General features: G+C 41.4%; 1 protein-coding gene across 4 annotated transcripts in view; it reads right to left on the reverse strand.

The window, feature by feature from the left end:
* Window positions 1–351: 351 nt before the first annotated feature.
* The window catches only part of ephb2b (eph receptor B2b), a 120,083-nt gene continuing 103,789 nt past the window's right edge, over window positions 352–16,645 (reverse strand). The window contains exons 9-16 of one of the 4 annotated variants that reach the window (XM_046382488.1): window positions 15,829–15,893; window positions 14,161–14,274; window positions 13,735–13,982; window positions 9,646–9,861; window positions 9,132–9,281; window positions 7,462–7,655; window positions 6,486–6,641; window positions 352–5,248 (exon numbers count right to left, since the gene is read on the reverse strand). In XM_046382488.1, coding sequence (XP_046238444.1) covers window positions 5,140–5,248; window positions 6,486–6,641; window positions 7,462–7,655; window positions 9,132–9,281; window positions 9,646–9,861; window positions 13,735–13,982; window positions 14,161–14,274; window positions 15,829–15,893 — 1,252 coding nt within the window. In that variant the 3' untranslated portion in view covers window positions 352–5,139. Of the gene's footprint in view, window positions 5,249–6,485; window positions 6,642–7,461; window positions 7,656–9,131; window positions 9,282–9,645; window positions 9,862–13,734; window positions 13,983–14,160; window positions 14,284–15,828; window positions 15,897–16,645 lie in introns of all 4 variants that reach the window. The other 3 variants (XM_046382470.1, XM_046382480.1, XM_046382466.1) reach the window with 3 other exon arrangements.

Raw genomic sequence — 16,645 nt, forward strand, 5'->3', positions numbered from 1 at the left:
TACTTTTATTTTACCACCACTAAGAATAATAAATATACTAAATCTAATGTTGTAATTCACTAATTCAAATTATTTTTGTCACTCTATGCACGTATACTTTCTTATAATATGAAAATATCATATAGGTTTAATGTAATGTAGACGGTTTCTATGCCTTTCTTTTAAAAATCTTATTGAGTAAAGTCTTTTGTTTCTTTTTAGCAGTGGCTACATTTCTCTCATGTTTGTGATACCACAGATTACACACTGACAGTACAATATCTAGTCTAATCAGCACTGTAGAAAACAAACAAACAAACAAACAAAAAATAGAATTAATATGTTAACAATTAATTAGCAAATTACTCATCACTGTTTTATAACAGATCTTATTTTTATTGAGGAGATTCAAGTTGGGCTTTCCATTTTTAGAAAATAAACCAATGACAATATTACAAATAATGAAATTGTTACATCATTCACAGGGTTACAGTCAATATACATTTATACAGAAATACAGGATATCCCACATCAGTCACAGTGGTCTGAACCGGCACTGGTCTACAATGTGGGCTATAAAAGATTGGGGGAACACTTGAAGATCCCCTGCCTGTACTAGCCTACAGCCTGAAATGTAGTGGGGTGGGGGGGTTGGGGGTTCAGGAGCAGGGAGGTGGCAGAGGGCAACAGAGGGGAACACAGGCGGCAGGGTACCATACTAGTATGAGAGTTTGTCCAACAGATGAAGAGACACAGGCTTGTTCGGAGCAGCAGCCATTTTATGTCCATCAGCAGCCTGCTGAAGTGTCCTGAATATGGGAGCTCTGCCTGTTGCAACATTCACAGACGATCTGCACCTGAAAATGTCAATCCAACAAGCTACATTTGACCACCACAGCAGCAGCAGAGCACAGTAGAGGGCGCTGCGGTGCTTTGTGCTGTATCCGTTAAACAGGAGTCATTTTCTGTCTTCTACAACAGGAGGCAGACCTCTCACTCTGACCATACTGTGATTGGGCAGCATTCAAACGCAGCCCAGTGGGTACAGTCTGGCACAGCTCGTGTTTATGCACACTATCATGTAACAGTAACACTGAGACTTAACGGTTTTCCTCCGTCCTTCAAAAAACTGGCACATGGTGAGGGCAGGACTGTTTTTTTTTTTTTTTGTCTTTTTTTTTTGTTTTTTTTTTAAACTTTGCTTCACAGATGTAAGAGGGGAAATTACAGCATGTTTTGCTGAAAAGCTGCAGTAGGCAAACATGTGAAACCCTCATGAGAGTCATGGCCACGTTGCATCTACTTCAATTTCCAGAAGAAAACTGTAAAAAGTTTTTTAACTAGAGAAGCTGGAGTCTGCATGAGTAAGATGGCATATTTTTGTTGCTGTAAAACTTTACAATAAAACTACATCAGAAAAGTTAGTAATTTTGTTTCTGGAGAGTAACCAGTAAAAACATCAGCACTGAAGGGGAACTAAGCAAATGAATCGATATACAGTGGATTTCTCAGAATGATCTTAAATTCAGATCCATGTGACCGCACTTCTGCACAGTGAAAACCATTAATGCTAAAAGACAAGAAGTTCACTTAAAGGAAATACTCACTCTGATTTGAGAGCAGTGATAGAAGAACGATCACCACTGGAAATGTCTTTCAGAAATATGCCCTTCATAAAAACTGTGCCAGATGAATTAGTAACTTGGCTTCTATACATTTTTCAATCGTCTAGAATTTGGATATCGGGGCCTTTTACACGGCTTAGGCTCAGATGTAAAGAACGCATCCAGTGTGCTGTGGAAAAGCAAGTCAAAATCACTTGAAACGCTTAACGTGAGTGAGTCAATTTCTTCCTCAACAATCACTGCTCAGCTTGAACATGAACAATGTCTCTTTTGTGCCATCAAAATCAAATACATAAATACTTCATGCAGGGCTTTCAAACACTCCACATTCAATCAAAAGGTTTTCTTAAACTCTTTCAGATGAAATGGAAAACATCAAACTTCAGAAGGAGTTCAGAAAGTATTCTCTTAGCGGCAACAAAATATTGACACTAAGCAACATAAAGTCAACTTCAGCACTATTTTATGTATAGAAATAAGTATTTCTGCCCACCATGCTTAAGGTAGCTCCTTCAAGCAAAGTTCAAGGATAACTGCTCAATTAATAACCTATAACTCTTGGCAGTGTCTATGGACAGGCATCTGAATGAACTTTGGAGCTGGAGCAGAAACTAGAGCAGAGGCTGTGTATACCTAAGATGAATTTCCTGAAAAACATTAAGTATTTTTCCTGATGACGGAATATTCGCAGTACTGTGAGAAGACGTACAGCCTCACAACATAAAACTGATGAGCTGTTAAGTACTGAGAAATGGAAAAGGAAGACGTCTAAAGCTCAGTTAAAAAGCAAACGGCATGTTGGCATCGGTGGCATTTAGGTCACAGCATCGCTTCTCAGTCGCCTCTCAGCTATGACTAACAGCTCATGATTCTCCTCCTCCAGTTTCATATGCTATGAAGGTTTCCAGGGGAAGATTCATTCTGATTTGTTGTACTGCAGAGGAAAATAGCCAAGGAGAAGATTATGGAGCAGAAAGAGAATAGAAATACCTCCACCGCAGGCTCCACTCCTGGCCTTTAACTCTCTGGACAGCCAGGGTAGATGACACGGATGCAGTAATTGAGGTTTCTCACTTTCTGTAATCAGGGCTTTGGTGCTAAAGCTGTCTGTACTGACACCACAAAAGTTCAGGTCAAGACTGAGGATTTGGTACAAATGAACATGGCAGCATTGTCCAGTCAGGAGGAATTTTTTTTTTCTTCTTTCACATAATCAGAGTGAAACTGTATCATGACAAGACAAGACACAACTGATGCCTCACTGATGAATGTCAGTTCGCCTGCTGCTGTCGATGCTTTTAAACTTGCCGAGACAAAACCAGGCAACTGCTGTGAGCCGACTGTGTGAGGATCAGTGGGAGCGGCAGACAGGTGGTTGACAGGCATGTATATGATCAAGGGGACAGAGAGGGAGTCGGTGCCTGGACAGAGCGGCTGTGATCGGGGTGCGGCTGCCCTGCTGTGAACGGACACATCTTACCAATGGCTCACAGCTGGAAGTCCATGCCTGGCTGTCACGTCTCATAGCAGAGCCCAGAAGGAACTCTGCACAGCTGATATCATTTACTGGCTGTACACATAAACCCATAACTGATTCACCGTCTCCAGGGAATCACTACATTGCTACGAACTCCGTCTTTGTAATCACAACCCTTACGCCAGGTTACAGATGACAACGCAGACAATGACTGACACTTCTGTACTCATGAGACAGTATTGTCCACAGGAAACCATACATTAAATGCATATACTGTCTACAAAATGAAACCAAAAACCAGTTACAGGGAAATGCTGTTCATCTACATGGTTTTGTGCATCTACATGATTCATGATTCAAAGTGAATTTATACGTGTTGATGGAAGATCCAGAGTGTCAGTTGACTCAGTGCAGAAAAAAAGGATTATAATAAAAAGTCAAAAACTGCAAAAATGTAATGCATTTTTGTTTTGAATTCAACAAACGCCTGATTGTAAAGTCTATTCATGACGGTGTATGTAAAATAACCATGTGCAGTATCAAAACCGTAATACTTCAAACATAAAAAATGTCTTTTCAAAAGGAAAACTGGAAGCAGAAGAAACACTGAATAGAATGCAGCCACATCATAATCTGTAAAGTGTGTCAAATCCATGCTCCAAACAGAGTTTGAGTAATTGCAGCAAATCAAAGCACTGTGAAATTAACCACTCACTCAGCATGCTATTAAAACACGAGTCCCAACGGGAGCCACTGCTTCTTTGTGCATGTGGTGTGCATGCACAACATACGCACATATGCCCAGACAGTACTGGAGATGAACAACATGAAGGAGGATGCTATACTGTAGCCTGTGTATGTGGACTAACAGTAAAACCTGTTTCTTTTTGCATGAATCTATGCAGGAAGTTGTTTTTTTTACAACATAAGGAAAGAAACTGAGGTGACAAGAACTTAAATCCTCCCTGTGGTCAGTTCTGCTCGTGAACGGGTTGATTGTAACTGTTTCTGAGTCTTCGCGTGGTGCCAAGTCAAGTGCATCCGATATGTACAGTGCAGGATCATGACTGGGGTGTTAAAATGGAAAAAGTTCTATTTGGCAAGCTGTGAGTATTTCACTGTGAAAGAAAAAAAAACCCAAACTTGACATTTTGTCTATAGTGAGAGGAAGCATGGTGAGACGGAATCTTCATCACAAAATATCACACAATATAGAAAATTACTTGCAATGAGAAAAAATGTTTTTTTCTTTTTCTTGAGTGTTGGTTTCACTGTGTAAATTGCCAGTCTGGATGAATGTCTTTTTGACACCAGTCTATGCCAAAAGTTGTCCATTTCATGTTTTGTTTTTTTTTTTCTCATTTATTTTCTCTCCTGGGGAAACAAAAACATCAGGTCCCTTAGTGTTCTCTGCAGTTTGCCTTTCAGAAGGCCACAGAGAACTGTTTCCTCTTGATGTCCAAAATTAAAAATGGCAAAGACAACATCCACACCTTGTTGAGGATGGCCTCGTCTCCTCAGCTCTTCCTTGTTTTCTTTATTTTTTTTTTTTTGGCCCTTTTAAAGGGTAGCTTTCCTACTCAATCCTTCTAGTGTACAACCTTATATCATCTATAAATTTAGATAATCTCCTTGCCTTTTCTCAAGTTTTTCTTTTTTTTTTCTTTAAAAAAAATTCTTTACAAAATTATCAGAACAAACAAACCAGAAAAATAAAAGTTCAACATCAAATGAAAATTGGTGGAAGATTGAAAAATGTGTTGCTGGTCACTTCTAACCTTCCGTGTTTCTAGCTCCAAAGGTGGGTCAGCTGTGGGCCCTCCAATGCCTCATCACATGGACTCGTGACAGCTGATTCCAACGATGACGGGAGAGTCAGGGTGAGGGGATAAGAGGAGGAGAGAGGGAAGTGGAGAGGGGAATGGGGGGATGAATAGTAGTCTGGCAGGAAGACCAGACACACTGTAATGCGAAAAAAGAAAATCCACTCCATCCTCCACACCCAGAGCCCGGCATCCCAGCCACCTTCTCCCCCCTCCTCTGCTCCACGCGGGAGGGTCAAACCTCCACAGACTGGATCTGGTTCATCTGCGCCCGCATCATCTGGACACTGTTGAGGATCTTCTTTTGATGGCCCGCTAACGTCACACCAACCCTCAGGATGTCCCTGTGAGGAGAGACAGAAGCAGATGTCACCCTGATGTTACCACAGACTGTGAACAGTTTGATCTCTCTGAGTATCTATCCATTAAATATCAACAACACAGCATATGGAGGCATGACGAGGAGCAGGCTGGCAGAAAACAGCTGAATAAAATGGGGATGACTGAAAACTGAGATGACAGTAAAGTAACATGCATGACACACTGTCAGTTTGCAGAGAAACAGCTGCGTGCTCATCCATCTTTCTTATGTAATGGCAGAAAAATGTTTGAATGCCAGTTCAGTGTATTTGTCTGGGACTTCCTGACTGATGTGGTAAACCCCACCCATCCCAGACCATCAAATCAAATGCCAAGATTACAAATTTATAACATCTCATTGACTCAAGGCTATTGTAGACACATCATTCATTGCAGACGTCATATGTTATGTAAAAATGTCAACATAAACAGGGAGATCCACTCTGTATCAAGGCGGCGGCGTCAGTTCCAAACACTGCCGTGCAGCAATAAGTCAAGGCTGAGCATTTTGAGGAGGAAAAAGAAGGCAGAGGAAAACAAATGACACACGCAGGACGATCTGTCAACAGAATAGCCTGGGCCATAATTTCTCAAAATTCATTCAATGTACAAATCAAACTTCTGATGCAATGTGGCCTTACTATTTAATAATAGGCATTGTCTAGATTACTCGTGGAGCACAGCCTAAAGATGCAATAAAACAAGTTCAACTGAACAAAAAATGTAGGATGTTTCATCAGTTTGGACTTCATCATTCCTGTCAGCTCAATGGATCTGACATTTCTGCACACTGGGTCTACATTTTGGTGAGAGTTGCAAGTCAGCTGTTCAAATTTTCAAAGTTTTAAACCATTGTTTTACAGCCACCACCAACTCAGTGTTAATTGAACTGTTTTTTAAGCCACAATAAACTGTCCTGATTCTGAATTGCTCACTGGATTACACAATACCACCTGTTTTGAAGAAGCTCAACATCGCTGACTCATGATACTGTTATACATCTGTTTCTTTGTAGAAAGCGTTTTAAAATGATCATATCTTGTGTTAGGATGGCTTTTCTGACAAACCCCAAGTCACAATGTTTCTTCCAAATCTCTTAAGTGAGGTCAAAACAGAGGCCTGCTAAACACATGGCAAAGAAGAAAGGGCACCATTATGGCATCCATCTATTGTGCCCACTGTTCAGTGTTGAAACTGCAGTATTATTACATCAGCACTTACTCCATGGTCATTTGGGACACCACATCAAATGTAGTAAAGTCAGCATTGGCAAAATTGTCTTTGTACTGGCCCATCTTGATGGCATCCAGCCACTCGTCCACAGTGCTGAAGCTGGAGAAGTCTGGGATGCTGCGGTCCAGAAGAGGGAGATGAACACTGAGGGGGGGGACATGAGCAGGAGCCATTAAATAATGATAATACAAAGTGGCAGGTCTAACATCATAGTCAGCCTAGACAACCTGTGTATAATTCAAACATGAATTACTACATTGTGTTTTCTAAAAGCTAAAGAGAACTTATCCCCGAACCACTATTTTCCAAACTGATTCCTCACATAGTGCATTTTCCAAATGAAGTGATAGGCTTCAGGGAGCCAATATATCCACTTGGTGTCTGTGGAAAATCTGGGCCTCGGTTCTGCATTCTACCACAAATGAAAGTACAGACAGGGATAATGGAAATCAGTAAACCCTGGTTCTCAAAGGAAACTAACACCCAAAGCAAAAATGCTTCAAAATGTTTTGTTTTGAAAATTGCACAACTGCTTCAGTCCAGGTTTTGCCCAAAGCGTTCATGGGAAAGATTTGATCTATCAAACCAAAAGGCTTTAATTTACATAACCGCTTGGCGCCAGGGGAAACAAGAGCCACTGTGTTTGGAAAAAAGTGAACCATTCAACGGATGGCACTGTGGCAGGAGTATGAATTTCCTGTTAGGAAGAGGAAAGCCCTACACTCAGAGACAACCAGATGCATAATGTTGTTGAAGATGCTACCTATGGCAACATGAAATGATGCTAAAACCAAATGCTTGTATTGTGGGATGCCTTCAGGGATGAGGTAAAACACACATGGACATACTGGACACAGAGTGAATACATTTAACACCAGTATACGCCACATGGCAGACAATGCTAACACAAGAAAATCACATGAAAACAAATTTAATTTAAATCAACAGCCTTCCTGCCTCTCACCCTGAAGATAAGGGGGTCATGGCCTTCAGTGTGTTGGGATTGCGGATCATCTTGTCGAGGTTGTTGACGATCTGACTGAACTTGGGCCGGTTGTTGCGGTCCTTTTGCCAGCAGTCCAACATGAGCTGGTGCAGCGCGCTGGGACAGTCCATGGGCGGAGGCAGCCGGTAGTCCTGCTCTATGGCATTGATGACCTGTAGGGGGAGACACAGATCTTTATGGGTTGCTATGAGATTCTACAGAACATCAGCTGACGAAGAGGAGACATGATCCAGTGGTGGAAGAAGCACTAAGGTTATTTGCTTAATTAAAAGTAACAGCCTAGCAACAGCGTAAAAATACTGCATTCAGTTTGCATTAAGTGTTATGTGTGTCCCGCATTCAAAATCATAACTGCAACAAAATATACATAAAGTATCAAAAGTAAATTATGCTGAAAACAACCCTTGTGACTGATTAACAGAGAAGAAAAGAAAAGAAGAAACAACACATTTCTGCAATGCTGGACTTCATACCAAGCTTTACTTTCTTTGAGAAATATTGGAAACCTTTTACTTTATTCAAATGTGAGAAATTAGAAAATGTCTTTGCTGTAACCGCAAACAACTCATAGCTGAAACATAAAATGTTAGGATAAAACCCCTTAGTTTAAGTGACATTCACAACAGTCGTGTATAATATGAAGCAAATATTAGCACTGAAGCTGCTCCTCTAATGAACAAGCACATCTGTGTCTCTCTATCACCAAGTGCTGGAAACAACTGCTGTCATTACTGTGTGTTACTGCCTATCAGTCAAAACTGTTACAGTTCGTCTAGGCATATAAATGTATAAGTACATATGTTTGTACAAAAATCACCACATTAATTCTTCATGTGAGCAGTTGTTAAGGAACAGTTAGGTCATTGAGAACATATACCTTATTCAAACAACATCACATTTCCGCTAGCAGTGACCTCATCTCTGGCCTTTACAAAGTATTTAATGCTCCCTCTCTGTAAATCCACATTAAGGCTACGTCTGACTTGGCCAGGTGATGTTGTTGGTCGAAGTGCACGGTTAACAGAGTGAGACAACCTGGAGGACACTTGTGGTGAGGACGCACAATCCCCTGCTCATTATCAGAGCCATTAAAGGAGCTCCATTCAAACTCAGATTAATCTCATTCATGAGACCTCCAAATGAGCACCCCGATGGAGCAGAAACACTATCTGGAGCTGCTAATAAGATAACCGTTGAGGTCCTCAGTCCCTCTTAGCACATTAGTGTTCTCACTTTCAATTTGAAACTATTTTCATTATCTCTCTCCCCATAATTTGCTCTCGCCTCCGCTACCCAGAGGGAGATAGGAAATGGAGGCTCCAGTCAAGAGCAGAAATTGTCCACTGAGCACTGCCGTGCATTTTAAATGATCTGATTATGTCTCTGTGGTGAGTGTGGGGGAATTTTCATATAAAACCCATGTGTGAAAGCTGCTGGTTAGCTAAGGGAAAACAGATACAATGACAAAATATTTCTCAGCGGAGTCTGAGGCAGTAATGAAACCCAGGAAGCAAAAGATTTACGTAGTGAGGCATTATTTAGAAAAAAAAAACAAAAACAAAAAAACAGCAAAAAACTCAACAGTAATTTAAAAAAAAACAATGACTGTATTCAAGTTAAGTACATACATCTTGATTGGTCATGTCCCAGTAAGGCCTCTCTCCGTAGGACATCACTTCCCACATGACGATCCCGTAGCTCCACACATCACTAGCAGAGGTGAACTTCCTGTATTGGATAGCTTCGGGTGCAGTCCATCGGATAGGAATCTTCCCACCCTGCGAACACAAAGGGGAACAACCTCAGTGAGGGAAGAGAGAACGAAACCCAACCGTCACAGAGTCCTGCCTCTGGAGAGAGACACTGTTCACAGCAACAATGCTGATGGTAATCCAAACTGGGAGGTGGATATAACAAACCCCTGGGAGTGTTGTAGTAGAGAAATAAGAAGGGAAGAACAAGTGAAGGGTTTATGTTTGTTTCGATAGGGAGAACAGTGTACATAAGACCTCAGCTAAGTAAAACCAACTGGCAGCACCAGATGAATGGGATTTTCAATCAGGGCGGTTCAGATAGTGTCAGACAAGTTCTCATTGAAAAAATACTACATTTGATTGAAGATAAGACATGAATGTTCCTTACCAGAGCACTAGTGTAGGTTGGGTCTGATGTATCATCCTCCAGGAAGCGCGACAGGCCAAAGTCTGACACCTTGCACACCAGGTTGCTGTTGACCAAGATGTTTCGGGCAGCGAGGTCACGGTGCACATAGTTCATGTCGGCCAGGTATTTCATACCTGAGGCGATGCCGCGTAGCATACCAACGAGCTGGATCACAGTAAACTGCCCATCATTTTGCTGTAAAAACAGACATATTTTGTTATGATATCTTCTTGCATAGAAGGTTTCATAAACAGGAAGCGTTACTAGAAAGTGTGGCTTGCCTGATAATTATACATATTTAGGATGAATTTGAATATGCTAATTTGAATATGCAGTATTGGAACTGAGAGGCTGAAAGCAATATAGACTGGACCAATTTTGCATGGGATTGCCTCAGAAATAAATAAATACAAGCTATACTTATCACATTTAACTGTTTACACACAAGTATTCTTTATTCTATTCGCTACTCCTTGTAGCCAAATTATAATCATTTAATTCTGGCATGTCTACTTGTAACCCAACCCATATGTGGCTAATGTAAAAAAGTTTCTTTGTAGTATTAGTTTCTCTGAAGAGACCCTGCAGGATACTGACGGGGAGGTTTGGGTTGGGCTTAGGGCTGGGTAGGGCTAAGCTGGGCCTGGCTGCCTGTCTACAGCTGTTCCCCTCCACGGTTTGGTGAGGGCTTTACCCCATGCGTGGGGAGCGTCTGGAGCAGTGGTGCAGCTGTGCCTCCAACTGCGCACACCTGCACTCTCCACACCACCCACCACGACGCCTGGAGAACAGATCCAGAGAATGGATGGAGCACGGGGGCTCGGGGACGGGTGTGGACAGACAGAAAGGCCAAGAGAGAGAATTAGAAGGCGAGCAGGGCCCCGAGCACAGCCATATTAACAGTCTGCATGACTGCTCCACTAGCCTATTTCTCCTTCAAACACTTGGCTGCTCATTAGCTGAGCGGATGCTTTTCCTCACGTCAGGCTGCTCTTTCTCGTGTACCACAGCAATTAAGCAGGATGCATTATTCATGAAACCTTTCTCACAAATTCGCATTACCACCTTATCTGTGTGCTGTGTTTGCATATATTTTAATTGGAAAGATTCCTCCAAAGTCTTTTGGGTCAGGTTAGGTGCAAGAAATAACAAGGAATTTGTAGTACAGCGTGAGTAAAGGTCTAGCATGATTTAGACATAAAAATAATGTTTTATATCAAAGATGGACTTTGATCCTCTGTACTTCCTCGGTTTCCAGATGCTGGTCCAGCTCTGATCAATCTATTCCTCCAAGAGAGGGAAGGAGAGACAGTGCAGACTGCAGTGACCACTGTAACCAACCATCACCTCAGAGAAGACAAAGACCGTGTTCAGAGACTATGACACTGTCAGCAGTTGTTGTCATAAACTGTCACCATGAGGTGCTACAGACGGTCTCTGTTGTTTTGAATACAACGCGCTTGTCAAATATGTTTAGCAAACACCTACATATACACAAACACCCTTCACAGCGAGATCAAATTCCAGAAAGCGCTGATGCTGAAGCTAATGTGTCTCTGAGGTCGGTGGCAGAATGCAAATAAAGACTGTGAACAGTTCGCTGACAGGAGCTTCCATGTCTTCTTCTTGAGGAAGGTTTTGATGTAGGCTTGCAGTAGAGAGCTTAAACTGTCAGGGAGGGTGTTAAGCTGGTGGAAAACATTTGAAGAGGTAGAGACTATTTTTAGGTGTTCTGTTCAGTTACAGTGATTTACATTAAATTAAATGGTTATTTTTTTACATATACATTTTACTGTATGCTGCACATCTGCATCCATAAAACAAACTTCTATCGTACTCGGTTATTGTACTGTAATGTATAACACAGAATAACATACTTTTTCCGCAGGAGAGAAAATGGCTTCAACTAATGTCTAATGTGGCACCCTCACAGTATTTATACTGTCTGTGAGCTCCCATTACATCATTTGAACTAAAAATAAACATTTTTTGGCAAAGATCATGCATCTACAATTTCCATAAATTAAAGGATCTTTTCTGCTCATTCCAAAAATGCAAAGGGAGCAATTAGGGTGGATGAAAGCATACAAAAAAAAAGTGTTTTTTTATCCCAGGACAGACAGTGAAAGGCTGTGTAACATCTCACGTCATAGCCAGCTTCATCATTAAACATCTGACATCTCATTTTAAGTCTTGCAAAGTATTTGAATTATTTAGGCGGGTTGTAGATGTGGGAGCATGGCTGGTTCTCTATAATATCCTCCTCTGATTAGATTATGAAAATTAAAAATCCCATGAACATGTGTGCGCTGCATATTTCTTGTCAGGGAAAAGTAAGTGTGTGGTTCCCATATGTATCCATACAGAGTAGTGCATATTCAGCAGTGGACTGAGCATGCAGTGAATGCTAAGCAAAAACAAGGGAAGCATCAAAGGAAAGCTAAAATCCTGGACCATAACTACCCAGGACCCTGTTATTTTGTGGTTTGTGGTTAAGACTGACTGATTTGACTGAAAATGTCAAATCTAAAGAAAAAACATTAAATATATCAATACCAGGGGAAAACAGATATTCTATGAGTGTCTATGAGTAGTGAAGGATGATTGCACAGAGCTGAGAACACCTCTAAGAGCTTGCGACTGACACAATAAAACACAGCAGAAATTCTGTGAATAATAATGTTTACTTCAAGAGGGATTACTGTGGATGAGTTTATAAACCATGTCAAATTACTGGACAACTTAAATTACACGGTTGTATACCTCCTCGCACCAGTCGAGTTGCAGTATACATCCATGTCTGTCTTGACTCATAATAAAGGTAATAAAAACTCTGAAGAAACTGAAATGAATGTTATGTGACCAAATGTGAAATTTGGTCATAACCTGCCTTTGCGTTACTGAGATATGAAGTTGAATAACGCACAGAAAACATGATGATGTTAGTGAAGTCGACCTCTGACCTTTTGCATATAAAGTGCCAACACTTGTCACAATTAAGTGTATGATGTTGTGAGCTATGGCTAAAAACAGCGAGACAGACCTTTGACCATCAAATACCAAAACCATCTAATCACTTCATCCGTGAATCAAAGTAGACATTTGTGCCACACTGAAGAAATGACCTCAGATCATTCCTGTTCCCAAGAATGTGTGTGTTTATGAGCACTTGGCTGTAACCAAAGCTACACTAGGAATAAATCATTAATCTTTCATATCAATATCATGTGCAATTGTCAAGTAGAATGTACTGCATTGTCAAATATGAATGAACCCAATTAGCTGTGTCTTAAAATCTGTAGGAAGTGAAAGTTTAAACTGACAACTGTTGGTTCCTCCGACTATAACGACAAAAAAGTGTCACTGGGAAACTTACTTAGCTGTAGATGATTAACATTACTTCAGTGAGTTGGTGAGACAACAAGAAGCTCTCTCATTAGCAAGAGCCATTGCTTCTAGTCACTTCCTGACAGGTATGTGGCAGGCTGCTTGGCAGTTGTTGATTATAATAGATGTGATGGGAAATTACTATTTCACTTGATTTATTATTATGCTCTGAAAGGTGATCAAAATATGTCTTATATGTTTCCTGTATACCATGCAATCTCACTGAGTGTATTTTCACCCTGCGCTACAAACTTCATAAGGAACCTCCTTTGTTGTAATTTTGTAGGCACACACAGCTGTACTCAAACCTCTAACCACAAAGCTGGTTAAAAGCAGTCTTGCAGATGCTGATCATGCTTTAGTTACCTCTCACTTAGTTGATGACATTTTTGACCTTTGACCTTTTGTCTAGTTCCTCCTTTCTGTCTGACATACAGTTCCCCTGTCTGGTCTGGTCTGGTCACGTACACCACTCACATGCAGATATAAATACATCCTGTTTTTTACTGTTCTTTGTCAGTCAAATTGAACGCTGTGCTGACCCACACTCTAGTGCCTCTCTATACTTCGCTATACTTTCTAAACTCTGAATTTAGATTGAAGTTACAGTGTACAGCTGTAGAAATTTGCTTTAAATGGCGGTGTTCTAGGAGAAACACCAAAACAACACAGATTGCTTACCCTGAGGAAGGAGTCCAGAGATCCATTCTCCATGAACTCAGTGATGATCATGACAGGACTGCTCTTGGTGACCACACCCTCCAGGTGAATGACATTAGGGTGGTCAAACTGACCCATGATGCTGGCCTCACTGAGAAAGTCCCGCCTTTGCTTTTCTGTGTAGCCAGACTTCAGAGTTTTTATAGCCACAAACATCTCCCTTTTACCTGGGAGCTTTAAGTTTCCGCTGCACACCTCACCGAACTCTCCTGTGAAGAGGATACATGGAGAAAAAAAAAAAGCAATGGTTCTATTAAGCTCACAGCAATATGAGCAGGTAAAAGTAAGCAGCTTTTGTGCATCCTCTTGCGCTTAGAAATCAAGTAAAAATCAAGTTGCTTTACAGTCTTTTATTCCATCCACGTTTCAGTCAGATTTTTTCATTACCTGCACCAATGACCTGTTCAATCTTCACACAGGATATATCAATCTCCTTGGCAAACTCCCGCACAGCCTCATTGGGGTCCTCATATGTGAACGGATCAATATAAATCTTCATTCCTGGAGTCACTTGGAAAAAAGTAAAGAGCCACTATAATATTTGATTCGTTTGGTCATGCTTACACTCCTGCGGGCTTGACAGTCAAATGCATTCAGGCACATTAACAATCAATTCAATTTACATTCAGATATTGTGCAAGAATGTGATGTCTTCAATGACATTGGGCCAATGAAGGTCGAAAGATGGAGGGGGGATTTAGAAATGTTAGTTATGATTAGCACTGTGTATAGCTTTTCAGTCAGCAAGGACACTGTAGCTCCAGTCTTCTTAGCTGTGATAAGGCACGTTCATATATATATATATGTCACCTCCTCAGAGTCATAGTGCCATTAACTCTCAGGAGAGAAACCTGGACCCTATATCAGGGTCGCTCAGCTCCACTCCAAGAAATAAATTGGCTCTCCTAAGCCCTGATGCCAGGTAAATTGGCTTAAGGTGGCCTTTAAGTGTTCAGGGACTTAAGTGTCCCGAGTTTTAAATCCGATTATTCGGCTCTCACCTCCACATCAGACCTGAGGCTATTTGAATGGATACTGAACTTATGCCTGGGCTGTTGCACATGCACACTGCCTCAAAGCCTGGCACACTACACTAAGGAAACGTGCCGCAGAGATGAACAGATGGAGAGGATCTGACCAGGCAAAACCCCCCATTACTAAAACCCTACAATCTCGTCCCAGGCTGAAGTGCTGTTCAACAGACCACCCTCCTACGATGGCAAAGACCACCAAAAACAGGGGCAGAAGCCTGAACTGTGACTCGTGTGAAAGGACAGGATGCACATGGGACACAATGGCTTCTGGTGTTTATCGCGGTGCGGTTTTATCTGGCACACTTTTCACTGAAGCTGAAGCTGGACGTCTCTGCACAGCTCAAAATAGAATACACTGAGAAAGCTATTACCTTTAGAGAGGAATTTACAAGAAAAGGATGAAGCCAGGGTGGTAATTACACAGTCAAATAAACAAATTAGAATGGGGTCATAAACTGAGGTTTTTTGAATCATGCATGAGAATCAGCTTAACATCTTAGGCGGAGCCATGGTGAAATTGCTCCTCAGCTGTTTCTCTCCAATTTATTTCTGCATTATTGCTATTAAAGCACTAGGCTACTGTACTGTATAAAGAGAAAAAAACCATTGACAAATTCCATTCATTCACCAAGTCCTTGGAATTTTTTAACAATGGCAAATGACTCTAGTGGCATTGGCATGCTAATGGCGTTAACATGAGTGAAGACTGACCTATTTCCCAACAATGGCTTCAGTTAAGTATGAAATGTGATGATGCACAGAACACTTGAACATTGGTTTTTGATGTGTTTAAATCCAGACCCCTCGCGAGCAGTGTCAAACAACAGGCAGGATTACTAGTAAGTGGGGAACGGGCAAATGAAGCGGTGCTGTGCTGGGCCATAGCCAAGGACACCAAGGCATGCGAGGTGGTAGCCATGGAGACAGGTGTGTGAGGTGGTAGCCATGGAGACAGGTACGTGTGGTGCTAAAGGAGGAACCAGCTGTAAATGCAGGCATAGAAGAGTACTGGTTTACTCACTGTGGCCGCTGGTGTAGTGCTGCAGTTTGTCCGTGTATTCGGAATCAGCCCTGTCAAAGCCACGCCTCCTGGGGGAAAGACAAAGAACTCTAGCTCTGGTTCAAAGAGAGGGAGCAGGGAGGGGCAGAAACACAGATCAAACACCCCCAGGTGTACCTACACATAAGACACACCAGCTAAGATCACATGGAGAAACAGGCCTTTGTAGACAGAGCACTGGTAAATGTATCCGGGCATGCAGTCAAACTACTCATAAATCTTCTTTTTGCCTTCCAGTGCATTGTGAGTACATCTAACAAGTGTTATTTTAATTAATTCAACGAATTTTTAACGTTTCTTAGGTAGGCTTAGTGAAGGTGCAAACATGGGATAATGACATGGGTTGGGTGGTGCATTGTGGGATAGTTGATGTAATAATATTACAAGAGGGACTGTCAAAACATGAGACAACAGTGAGAGTATGACTAATAGTTATGAGCCGGACTGTAGAGTAATTAAAACAATTACCCATTAGACAGATAATGATCAGACAAAAAGGTACATAGTAGGATGTAGCATAGGATGCACTGATCCCATCCGCTGAATTATCAATGGGGCTGATTTTAATTTAATTAAGATCGGATAGGCTCCAGTCCCCCCACGACCCTGACAGATAAAGCAGGTATAGAAGATGGATGGATGGATGTTTTTTCTGCTGACTCAGTATTTTGTGCAGCAGTCCCTGGTTACTTTACATAAAAATAATTTCAAACAGCTCCACCCGCTCACTTATAGATTTTAAATTTGAGAAGACGTTTCGATCAGTTCACCTTTATGG

The sequence above is a fragment of the Scatophagus argus genome, chromosome 3, assembly GCF_020382885.2.
Source record: "Scatophagus argus isolate fScaArg1 chromosome 3, fScaArg1.pri, whole genome shotgun sequence".
In the NCBI taxonomy this organism is placed as follows: Eukaryota; Metazoa; Chordata; class Actinopteri; family Scatophagidae; genus Scatophagus; species Scatophagus argus.